General features: G+C 32.6%; 1 protein-coding gene across 1 annotated transcript in view; it reads left to right on the top strand.

Moving 5' to 3' along the window:
• Positions 1 to 13,108, top strand: part of LOC145296281 (uncharacterized) — a 54,950-nt gene that overhangs the window by 29,990 nt on the left and 11,852 nt on the right. The window contains exons 5-6 of the mRNA XM_080142478.1: positions 1,679 to 1,714; positions 2,935 to 3,009. Of these exons, the coding sequence (XP_079998604.1) occupies positions 1,679 to 1,714; positions 2,935 to 3,009 (111 nt within the window). The remainder of the gene's footprint in view (positions 1 to 1,678; positions 1,715 to 2,934; positions 3,010 to 13,108) is intronic.

The following is a 13,108-nucleotide window of genomic DNA, read 5'->3' as shown; positions in this document are numbered from 1 at the left end:
GGGATTCAGGCAATACCTCCTGTGCCGAATGTAGAAAATCCTGTAAGTAATTGATCATATTTTCATATTTTTTATACGGAGTTTGTCCTTAACCTTTTATCTATAAAAATTAATAATAATATAAATAAATATAGACATTAAATCATGTCTCTAACTTTGAGTTACTTTAATAATACATCTTAAAATAGATTAGAGCACAGTCAATAATTTGTGCCTGCAAAGTATGTAATTTTTAGTAAACTTTATCTATCTATCTAAGGCCAGTGGAGAAAACTAAGATAAAAACGAAGTAAAATTTATCCCAAAGCAGCTAAACTAAAGCTGGCTTGCTTGGACACTATATATATAAGTGTAGGCAAATTTGGACATATTTTATGAATTTTATGACAATAAGTAAAAGTGAACCTACATGGTTCTCTTTTGTAAATTATTATAAAATGTTAACCATAGAATAAAATTATAATAGTCAAAAACTTGCAAATTTTCATGTAGTTTCATCCCATAAAACCCAAAATATGAGCATTTTGATATTTGATTCGGCTACCAGTATAGATATATCCATCGATATATACATATAGATGGATATACCACTTTTTGAGACAATTTTAAAATTTCAAAATCTCTTGCGACTATTGATTAGAATTGAACAAATGAAGGGTCATTTTAAAGCTAATGGCCTTAATTGTGTAATCAGCTATGTGACATTTGGCCTAAGGATGGCACATTTTTGTTTCAAAAGTGGGGAGTACTTTTCTATATTAACGAACATAAAATAACGACCCACTTTATGGCCACCTCTTTGAGGGGGGGTCCTTTTTTTGTAGGCGATGTGCATATATATATATATATGAATTAAAAAATATCTGATATTTCCTCAAAACCTCTGGCCTTGATGGAGAGGGGACTAAAACTTGCCGTCATGGTTACAAATGATCTCTTAAAATAGCAAGGGGAGACTTGATTCTAAATATTTTTCATGTTATATCTCCCCTTTTTTGGTTTTAATACATAAAGTAAATTTACAGTGTATAAAGATTTTTTGATACTGGAGATATGAGCTTTTCCGTAGCTACCGCAAAGGTAAATGTTTCTCACATTCTTTTCCCGTTAAGGGAATTTTTCCTTTTTCTTTTTTCTTTCTCTTCAAAAATGCTCTATGGTCAAAAGTGTTTTTATTCATAAAGTCTGAAGAAATGCTGGTTTTTGAAAATTTTCAAACGATATAATGTTTAAAATTGTCGACCGGACATGGAAACAATTGTAACATAAAACGAAATACACCTTTTGTTGGCATCAACACCTTTTTTGAAGTCTTGATTTTGCTTTCACAGTATATTAATGCTCAATTATGGAATATGACAATTTTGTAGCTTACTCCTTAAGACAACTGTTTTTGGCTTAAAACTCATTGGTATATGCAAATTTACTGAATTACACGAACTCAGTATATTACATACAAGTCTAGTCATAAAAGTATTATAGAACAATTAAGTTATACAAAGGTTTCCACGTTTCATCCTTGTAAGGAATCATAACATGATATGGTGTTTCGTTAAAATACTAATATTTTCAACTAAAACAAAATTCTTTTTTATTTGAAAACCAATTAAAAAAAAACATCAGAACTTTAAATATTGGTAATGAAAATTTTTTTAAATTTCTTTTCTACATTTTTTAGGGGCCGTCAACTAGTGGATATGAAGCGATACCCCCTGTAAGTAATGGATCATATTATCACTTTTTTAATACAGAGTTTGTTCTTAACCTTTTATCAATAAAAATTAATAATAATATAGATAAATATACGCATCAATTAAAAAATGTCTCTAGCATAGACTTATTTTAATAATATATTTTTAAAGAGATTATTGCACAGTCAATAATTTGTGCATTCAAAGTATTCAATATTTGGTAAAATGTTGGCATGGCAGGGCCAAAGAGGAGACAACTAAGCAGAAAAAAACAAAACGAAGCAAAATTTATCTCAAGACAGCTAAACTAAAGCTGATTTGCTAAGACACTATGTATATAAATCTAGGCAAATTTGGGCATATTTTATAAATTTTATGACAATTGGTAAAAGTGAACCTATATGGTTAATTTTTTGTTAAAATTTATATATATGTAAAATAATCTTTATACACTGTAAAATATATATATATATATATATATAAAAAGCCAGTTTCTGGTCTTAATATTTGAAATTTTACATAAAGGGAATTCAGACATGCAGCAGGCGATTATTTCAGATTGGGGGCGAAAATTTCGCTGCTAAAAGGTCCAGGTTGGAAGAGTTGACCTTTACAATTTCTACCAAACTCCTCTGCCAATTTTGTGTATTAACACTTAAAATTTTAGATGTAGGTAAGTCGGACATAGGTGAAACGTTTTATTTTGATTTGAGACCAAAGCAATAAAGGTTAAAATTGGGGTCAAAGTTAAAATTTTAAATCTGCGGTCTCTACCAAATTACTCAGACAATTTTTTGTCTAAACATTTGAAATTTTACAAAAAAGGATATTCCCACATAGGGCAAGTTATGAACAGCATATTGGGTCTGAGCAAAGCCATACTGAACTGCTACTATATATATATATATTAATAGTAGTACTAGTAATAATAGTATCCACTAATAATAATTTAAGAGCATTAAATTTGATAATAAATGTAAGCCAATAAAAATTCAAGGAAATAAATTTCTATTAAATTTCAATCCACCATTGCTGGACAGGTATATAAAAAAAACAATTGGATTTTTCAATGAAGAGTTTTCAGTAGAAAGAAGCATGACTCCAGAAATACAGTTTTGTTCCAAAAGTTTTCTTTCTTTCAGTCTTTCTTGAGAAAAATAAAAATACAGATCAGAAATCATTTTAAAGACAATATCTATTAAAAATCTGAAACAATGTTGTTTCTCATTTCTACTTTCGTCAGGTGAAAAAACGCAAAAGGCATCCAGCAGGGGATACAGAGTCATTTCAATATAAGAAACTTTGCAAAGAAAATCCTGTAAGTAATTTTACATTTTTCTAAATTCCATTTTCTTTTAAGTGGAAAACTTTAAAGATGCCTTTTGCATATAAGATTGTTGATTTATTTCTTTCTTTATAAGCGCATCTGTGGTATTTTTTCTTTTTTTTCACTTCCCAAGTTCTTTTTAAGAGAGAAGTTATCTGCCCTTTGTTTATATTCTAGTCGCCTCACATTTTGGGACGCATTACTTGTGATTATTAATTTATTATTTAGATACTTATTTAAATATATTTACGTGCATAAAAGTAAATTATCTATAGACATGCATGTTTCAAATCATCACTTATCTTCAGTATAGCTATATCAACAAAGTTAGCCATACTGAAGAGAAGTGATACTTCGAAACATGCATGTCCATGATAATTTACTTATATGCACGAAAAAATATTTAAATAAATATTTAAATTAAAAATTATATATATATATATATATATATATATATATATATATATATATATATATATATATATATATATATATATATATATATTTATAATTGGGGTTAAAGTTAAAAAAAAGCTGACCTAAGTAATGTTAGGCTCTCGTCAGCCATATTGTTTTCTGTATATATATATATATATATATATATATATATATATATATATATATATTTTTTTTTTTTCTTAATTGAGCCTGCCTTGACAGCCGAATTTTAAATTTCTTCCATCCATTTTTTTACGCACATTTTATCTTTCTTTTAATAATATTATTGGAATTCATTCCCTTTTTACTTGTATTTATCTGTGAATTATTCCACGGATTTCTGCTTTTTGGATTATATTGGATCATCTTCCAATTACGCGATTCCCTTGGATTTTACTTGTGCGAATGGAAATTTAATTAACTTTCTTGGATTCTACATTTTTGGATTTTACCGTCATGGGATATTTTAGCCTTCACCAGACTATCCATTCATGTGAAATCACTTTTTTATTCACACTATTCCCTCTGCTTCACTTTTGTTATCAAGTAAGATCTATGACTTACTTATAGTTTCATCAAATACTTTTGCTAGCAAAATCCGATCCCACATTTTGCTAAATCCTACCCTTTGATTAGAAGGAAAGTATTTCTTTCAGACTCCGCGGATTAAGGACTAACCACTTATTTCCTATTAGTGTTTCCTTTTAAAAATTAAATATATTTTAACTCTTTTCAAAGTGTTTTTTAACATGTTTTATTAACTATTTATTCCTATATATATATATATATATATATATATGATTGCTACCTTTTGACAGAAGTTTACTATCTCTTCAGATAGATATAGAGCATAATGTTCATGTAGATGGATTTTCAAACCAACTACACCCTTGCAAAATCGTTCACAAAGGTGACAGAGGAACTTGGAAGTATTTGGTGTTGTTAGTGGTGGGATTTCATTATGCACCTTTGCGAATCTGCCACAAACTGTGCATTTCAGTTCTTGTTGCAATTAGGTAGGAATTGCAGATTCATCCTGCTTTCTAAGAGCACGTTTCAATACTGCATAAGACCACGTTTCAATAATACCTGCTAAAAATGCTTTTCCTCAAATTTTCTGCATCATTCTGTGATTGTTTTTGTCCATTTTTTTCCATCTGCAGTTTGAACTTCCCAGACGTTTGTAACAATCTTTAGCAACTTGATGTTTCCCATCAATATTCCCTTAAACCTTTACGTAGGTTTATGTTTCGGTATGTTTCCAATAGAAAGCTCAGCATAAACCAGTTTTTTTGGTATCCTATTATCTCTCATTCTCAGTAAGTGTCCAATCCAACGCATTTGATTTTGAATGATGCTCATTTCTATGCTACAGCAGTTGGATTGTTCAAGAACAGCAGTATCAGAAGTGTAGGACCTCCAACTGATGTTCACAATTCTACGGATGCACTTTTGATGAAACCTTTCCAGAGCTTTAAGATGCCTCCGATATGTAATCAAAGTTTCATACACGTTTTTCATATTTCTTAAAAGCAGCACTAGCCTGGACTATCCTGTGGACTATTTCAGCATCTAAGGTTATATCTCTACTCAGCATACTACCAAAATATTTTAAAGTATCAGTGACTTTCAATCTCCTCCCATCAGCCAGAATATTTGATTCCATCATTGGCACACCATTTGGAGGTAAATCCATAACTACGATTTGCTTCAAACTAATAATCAGACTGAAAGCTCTGCAAGCATTAAAGAATTCATCCATTGCTAACTGCATGTTCTCTTCTGCATGTGCAACAAGAACTGCATCGTCTGCGTACAACAACTCACAAATGATTGTGTGGAATGTTTTTGAATTCACACTCAAACGTCGATGGCTAAACAGTCCATCGGAAGCCCAATAACACAAAGATAACCCAATATCACTGTCTCTTAAAGCATAAACTAGCATTGTTGCAAATTAAATTGAAAAAGATGTGCATGCTGGTAAGTCACGTTGTTTGACTCCATTGTTTATTGATTTAATGTTCAGACAATATACCGTTAATGTTAAATTGGACCTTAATGTTCTGATGTAACTCCTTCAGCTTTTCCACAAAACAAGACATACAAGTTTGCCTAAAATAATCCAGAGTGCATCACGATTGATCGTGTCAAAAGCTTTGGCCAGAAATATTTTCACTGCCAAATATCAACAACTCTACTTATATCTCATCCAAACCTGGTGCTTTTCCAGTATTATTTTCCTTGATAGTGCATTTAATCTCAAGATGGGTGGGGTTCACCATCATTTCATCAATAATTTTGTGTTGGGGCAAACTAGAAATCACTGCTTCATCTATAACAGGTGGATTATCGAACAGATAATTAAAATGCTCCTCCTATCATGCAATGATACCGTCTGTAGCTTTAATCAAAACAGAGCCATCTTTAGATTTTAAAGTAACTATAGATGAAGATTGTAGTCCATAAGTTTGTTTGATTTTGCTATAGAAAGTTTTTGCATCTTTGCAATCAGAATCCTTTTGTATTTCAGCGGAAACTCGGCCCACCACTTATTCTTTATCAGATGAAGTTTTCACAGCAGTTTTCCTTTTGTTTCCTTATTAGCATCCGCCACTTTTTCCATCGGAAAGTCAGATGAAATAAGAAATTTATCATGTCATTTGTAAATTCTGTACCACAAATAAACTCTTTTACTATTTTTGAAAAAGGTACACCTGATCCCAGATAAATACCCTCAACCGGCTTTCTGGTTTAAAAAAGAAAATTTCTCGTCTTAAATATTTTATCCCCTTTCTTAAATCTTGTTTAGAAAATAATGTAACTTCTCAATATATTTCTAAACATATCACTTATGCAAAATTGTCCCATAGTTTTATTATTGAGCGTGCCTTTCTTACCGACGATATTAAAAATTTTTCACAGCAACTTGAAAACCTTTTGTCTAATCTACATCGTTTATGGCACTCTACCTATAGTTTTTTGTCTTTGATTTCGTTCGTTTTTCTCGTTTTCTCGCAAATCTTGACGAGAATAATGCGAAATCACTTACTAAGAGATTCAACAAGCATCTATCATTACTAATTAGGAATAGATTTGGCTCAGACAACACCAACCTGGATAAACACTTGTTTAATTTCTCTAGCGTGGTCTTTTCTGATTTTGAGAAACTTGTTTTATCAAATGGTTTAAATTTTTGTGTTCCTCCCAAATGCATCAGTGATATTGAGGTTCTTACTGAATTTGAACTTTTGTTTTCTCAGCTTAAACATCATACTCCTCTTTCCTCAGATACTCTTTTAGCTATGAAAGCTAATGCGTCGATTATCGCACATTTCTATAGCAACTCGTCGATCGATTCAAGGAATTTTGTCTGGAAAAAATCCCATTTTTCTATCGTTCTTAATTTAAAGAAAAATAAAGATATTTATCTTTCCAGACCTGATAAAGGTGCCGACGTAGTCGTTCTGAACCGAACTGATTATATTAATAAAATGTTAAATATTTGAGATGATACTATGAAATTTCTTAAACTCGGTCCAGTCGACACATACGATAATACTTTAAATATTGAAAATAAATTACAAAAACGCTTGCACTTCTTATTAAAAAAGAATTATCTCCCCAAAGAGATTTATCAGAACTCTGACCCACTGGATCCTTGAGACCTCGACTTTATGGTGTCTCTGAAGTTCATAAAGATAACGTTCCCTGCAGACCGATTTTATCCATGGTTGGCTCTGCTCCACATGCCCTTGCCCAATGGCTCACTGAGCTACTTTCACCTGTCTTCACACTCTATTCTACTTTCTGTGTTTCTGATTGATTTACTTTCTCTAAAATCATTAGAGATAGTACTCCCAATCAAAACAATTCTTTCTTTTGCTCGTTTGATATTTAAAATTTACTTACTAATGTGCCTATCGATGAGACTATTACTATTTGCTGCGATGCACTTTATCGTAGTGAACTAGTTCCTCCTTCTTTACCGGAAAAATATTTTATCAAACTCCTTTCTCTTTGCAAAAAATCCGTCGAGTTCAGTTTCGATAACGTGATGTACCAACAAATTGATGGGGTTTCTATGGGCAACCCCTTAGATTCTATTCTTGCCGGCATTTTTGTTGGAGTTTATGAATTAAAACTTTTCAAATCACCACATAACACCCCTGCTTTATATTTTTGTTATGTGGATGATACGTTTGCGGCTTTTCCTTCTCAGGACCTGGCTTTAGATTTCTTTAAACGTCTTAATGCCTTACATCATGTTTTGTCTTTTACTATGGAGATAGAGAGGGACAACTCTCTCCTATTTCTGGAACTGCTATATATAGAAAACCTACCTTTACCGGTCTTTATATTAAATGGTGTTCTCCTACTCCTAAAACCACGAAGTTGACGTTAATTTATACATTGGTACATCGACTTTGGTTATTTGTTCCCCCTGTCGACTAGATACTGAAATTACTAAAATTAAGGAAATTCTAATCGATAATGGCTACCCAGAACTCTCAATTGATAAATGTATTAAATTTAAAATCAACCAATTTAATAAAGATGTAACCTTTGACCCTTCAAAGTGTTCTGTATATCTTAAGTTGCCATGGGTTGGGGAAAAATGTGTCCCTCTCATTAATTAACTTAAACAGACTATCAGCAATTGTTTTCTGTCTGTTTTATCTCGGGTTATTTTCAATACGAAACCTGCATTTTCTTCTTTCAAAAAGAAATTAGCAATATTATATATAAATTCCAATGTCAGTGTGATGCTGTCTATGTCGAGCGAACCAGCGTTCATTTTGAAACAAGAATTAGACAACATGTTCCTTCAGGTTTTCGAAATGAAAACAAAAATAAAAATAAAATTCTCCTCACCCCCACCCACAGTAATTTAGATTCCCAAATTGGAAATCATTTATTGGATAACCTAGAATGTGGGCAGACATATAAGGACGACTTTTTTTTCAGTTTTATTTTGAGGCCGATCGAGTAGACATTTGAAAACTCTCGAATCCGTCTCCATTGCACGCCTCAAACCTTCTCTTTGCAGACAGAAACAGTTTGTGAATATCCATTATATACACATACGTTAATCCATTTTATTTTATCCTTTCCCTTTCCCTCTTCATATATTTTATTATAATTGTAAAGAAGTCGTTCTCATTTCATCATTAATTTTAATTTCTTCCCCATATTTTCTTTTTTAAAAAAGATTTACAATGCCATCATTTGCCCCTGATGAGGATGGCGGAAGACGTCTAGGGTCCAAAAGAATTTTTTTTTCTGTCATTTGTAAATTCTGTACCACAAATAAACTCTTTTCATTTACTCATATAAAATTAATATACGAAAGTATAAATTTATACATAAACTTTAAGTATTTACTTCAAGAGTGCTCAATACGTAGGTAGAGCTAGTTAGTAAGTTATATATATGTATGATTGTTAATAAGCTGAATTAAATCCGACAATATGAAAATAAAATGGAGGTGGAAGGACCTGAATACTCAAAGTTTGGCCCAATTTATGCGAGCTTTTTCCTGAGGGATGGTCATTGACGAGCATAAATTTTCATTCTATTTTCATATATATATATATATATATATATATATATATATATATATATATATATATATATATATATATATATATATATAAGAGCAAACAGTTAATAAAACATGTTAAAACACTTTGAAAAAGAGTTAAAAACATATTTAATCTGAAAAGGAAACACTTGAGAGGTGGATAGTCCTTAATCCGCAGAGTTTCGAAGAAATACTTTCCTTCTCATCAGAGGGTAGGAATTAACAAAATGCGGGATCGGATATTGCATACAATAGTATTTGATGAAACTACAAGTAAGTCAAAGATCTTACTTGATAACAAAAAGTGAAGCAGAGGGAATATGGTGAAGAAAAAAGTGATTACACGTGCATGGATAGTCTGGTGAAAGGTAAATAATCCAATGACGGTAAAATCCAAAAATATAACTCCAAGAAAATTAATTGAGTTTCCATTTGCATAAGTAAAATCCAAGGAACTCACCTAATTGGAAGATGGTCCAAAATAATCCAAAAGGCTAAAATCCATGGAATAATACACAAATATGTACAAAGAAAAGAAAAGGGAAAAATTTCAATAATATTAATAAAAGAAAAATAAGATATGCTTTTCACACGGTTGCCGAGATATAATAAGAAAGATCAAGGAAAAAAAAAAATTAAATGGTGATAGAATTAAATATAAGATAGAAAAGCAAATGTCAAAATGACCCAGACAAAAAGGATGTTAAAAGGAGCGGAAAAAATATAGGGCCAAAAAAAATATCTAGGTCAATTAAAATGTACAGGTTATTACTTAAGAAAATGTCAGCAAGAGTTATTAAAAAACACTAAATGGAAAAAAAAATTTTTTTAAATAAATAAATAATAAATAAATAAATAAATAAATAATAAAATATAAAAATAAAAAATAAAAAATATATATGTATATATTTACATTTATATATATGTATATATGTATATATATATCTATGTATATATATATGTATATATATATATATATCTATGTATATATATATGTATATATATATATATGCATATATATCTGTATATATGCATATATATATATGTATATAATTTATATATATATGCATATATATGTACGAGGGGCGTGCAATAAGTAATGCCCCTGATCCACTTCCAGTTGTCTGATCTAGCTGAAATTTTGCATGTGCAATGATTCATATCTCTACGGGTTATGTGGCAAATTACACATCTGAACTAATTGTGGTTTCTGTTTTACAGTGTTTGAACTGAGTCAGGTGTGAAATGGAGCCTGTTGAATGTCGAGCAGTGATCCAGTTTTTGTATTTGAAAGGACACACACCACAGGAGACTTTTGATGAAATGAAACTTATGGTGATAATGCTCCATCATAATGACCTTGTGAAATGCTGGCATTGTGAATTTAAACATGGCCGGAAGTCTGTGGAAACAACTGCCAGACCTGGTCGCCCTACTTCTGCCATTGATGAGGAATCTGTCTGTCAAGTTGAGGCTGCCATTTTGGTAGATCAGCGCATTACTATTCGCCAAATAGCCCAAGATGTCAAGATTAGTACAGGGTCTGTGGAAACTATCATTCATGACCATTTGCATATGCATAAGGTGTCTACCAGATGGATTCCCAGGTTGCTCACACCATTCCAGAAGCGAGAATGTGTCAAGTGCTCGAGGATGAATTTGGAGATGTGCCAAGAAGAGTCAAAGTTTTTCAAAAGACTGATTACACAGGATGAAACCTGGGTCCATCACTATGATCAAGAGACCAAAGCCCAATCAATGCAGTGGAAGCACTTGGACTCACCACCTCCAAAGAAGGCAAGGGTGCAGCCCTCCATTGGCAAGGTCATGCTCACAGTCTTCTGGTACTAGGACGAAGTAGTGATGACAGATTTCCTGGCAAAGGGTACCGCAATTACAGGAGCCTATTATGCTTCACTTCTGAGGAAATTAAGGGAAGCTATCAAAATCAAGAGGCCGGGCAAGATCAGCAAAGGTACCCTCCTCCTGCAGGACAATGCTCCAGTCCACACTTTGCATGTCGCCAGATCAGAAGCACAGACATATGGTTATGAAATCCTCACCCATCCTCCCTACTCTTCTGACCTTGCACCCTCTGACTTTCACCTCTTCCCAGCCATGAAGTTATTTTTGAAAGGAAAGCATTTCCCAGATGATGCAGCCTTGATTTCTGAAGTCACGTCATGGTTGGAGGACCAACCTGAGGTGTTCTACAAAAACGGTCTCTAGAGCTGCACCAACCGATAGGAGAAATGCATAACTCTGGGTGGTTCCTATGTAGAGAAAGACTAAAAATTGTGCCAAGTTTTGTTGCTCTACTCCTATGGGAAATGGGTCAGGGGCATTACTTATTGCACGCCCCTCCTATGTATATATATATATATATATATATATATATGTATATATATATATATATATATATATATATATGTATATCTATATAGTTATAAGAAAAGACTATACACCCCCTTCTTTTTATGTCATAATAAATGTATGTATTAGTTAAGCAGACACCCCATTCCTCAACCCGGGATACCAATATATGTCAAACCCCTGGACTAGTACCAAAAACTGTTACATGGGAGCTCGCCCAAAGAATCAGTATACACCAAGCACATAGGGGATCAGTTACACGCCAAACGGTCACATATGACTGAAAGGCAGTAAATAGAGAATTTGAGGAAGAGGAAGAGGTGTTAATCCTCCTACCCATAAATGGTCAACCATTCAAAGTGAAGTACCTAGGACCATTCTCGATCTCTGAGAAAATAAGTCCCTAAACTACCGAATATCTACTCCTAAGCATAGAAACAAATCACAAATATGTCACATCAACATGATGAAGAAATATTCCAGGAGAGTGGGAGAAAAAGCAGTACTGGCAGCAATAAGCCACAACAAAGCTACAGACGAAGAGTATCTTGAAGGAAACCTTCACATAGAGAAAGACCCGCCTATCAAGTTGAAGAATTCTGAGATGCTAGGAAACTTGGGGTGCAAACTTGCACATTTACCAAGAGAAGAAGGGCAGGGGTTACAAGAAATACTAATGGAATATAGCGACCCATCTACCAACGCACCAACACACACAAAAAACAGTAATGCACGGCGTTGATCTTAAGGGAAACCAAACCAATTAGACAACACCCATATCGCTTAAGCCCGTAGAAATTAAAAATAATGCAAACAGAAATAGATTACATGCTAAAGCATGAGATAATAGAGCAGAACCAAAGTGAATGGGCATTGCCGTGCTTACTGGTTGTTTGACCTTTGAGAACTCTACCAAACTCCTCCGACAATTTATGGTCTAAACACTTGAAATTTTAGATATAGGATCCTTGGACATGAATCTAATTTAATAACTTGATTTGAGCCCAAAAGAATAAATTTTAAGGGGTCATAATAGGGGTCAAAGTTAAAAAAATTTTTTTGACCTCTGCGGTCTCTACCAAATTACTAAAGACAATTTTTGGTCTAAACATTTGAAATTTTACATAAAGCGTATTCAGAGATAGGGCAAGATATTTAATCGGTTTGGGTCGAAGATTTGAGCTACAAATATATAAATCTATGTATGTATGTTTGCATGTCTGCCTAAAATTTTCGACAGAGGCGACGGATTTTCACAAGATCAGTATCGTTTTAAAGCTCGACCCTTCAGACGACAAATATAAAAAAATTAGCTAAAAACATTGATTTATTCACCCTCAACTGGGCACTTTTCTACAGGGAGGCGTTGCTTTTTTCGCCGATATTTTCGAAAGTCATCCCCTATTTTCGATTGTCTAGCTTTAATTTAAACCTACGTCACTTCTGGTTTGGTGGTGGTCGTAACAACAAAGATATCACGTTTTTTTTTACATTCTTTTCTGCCTTTGCAGTAGGGGTTCGAGCCTGCCTTCCTACTATATATATATATATATATATATATATATATATATATATATATATATATATATATAAAGAGGATTAGAACCGCAGTCTAAAGAGCAGAGTGTATTTTAATGTAATAGTAAAATCACTAATGTAATTAAAATACAAGATAAACAGTGCTCGTTGTAATGT

Source organism: Euprymna scolopes, chromosome 16 (genome assembly GCF_053919585.1).
Source record: "Euprymna scolopes isolate OS-2025 chromosome 16, ASM5391958v1, whole genome shotgun sequence".
In the NCBI taxonomy this organism is placed as follows: Eukaryota; Metazoa; Mollusca; class Cephalopoda; order Sepiida; family Sepiolidae; genus Euprymna; species Euprymna scolopes.
This window is presented reverse-complemented; position numbering and strand designations above follow the sequence as displayed.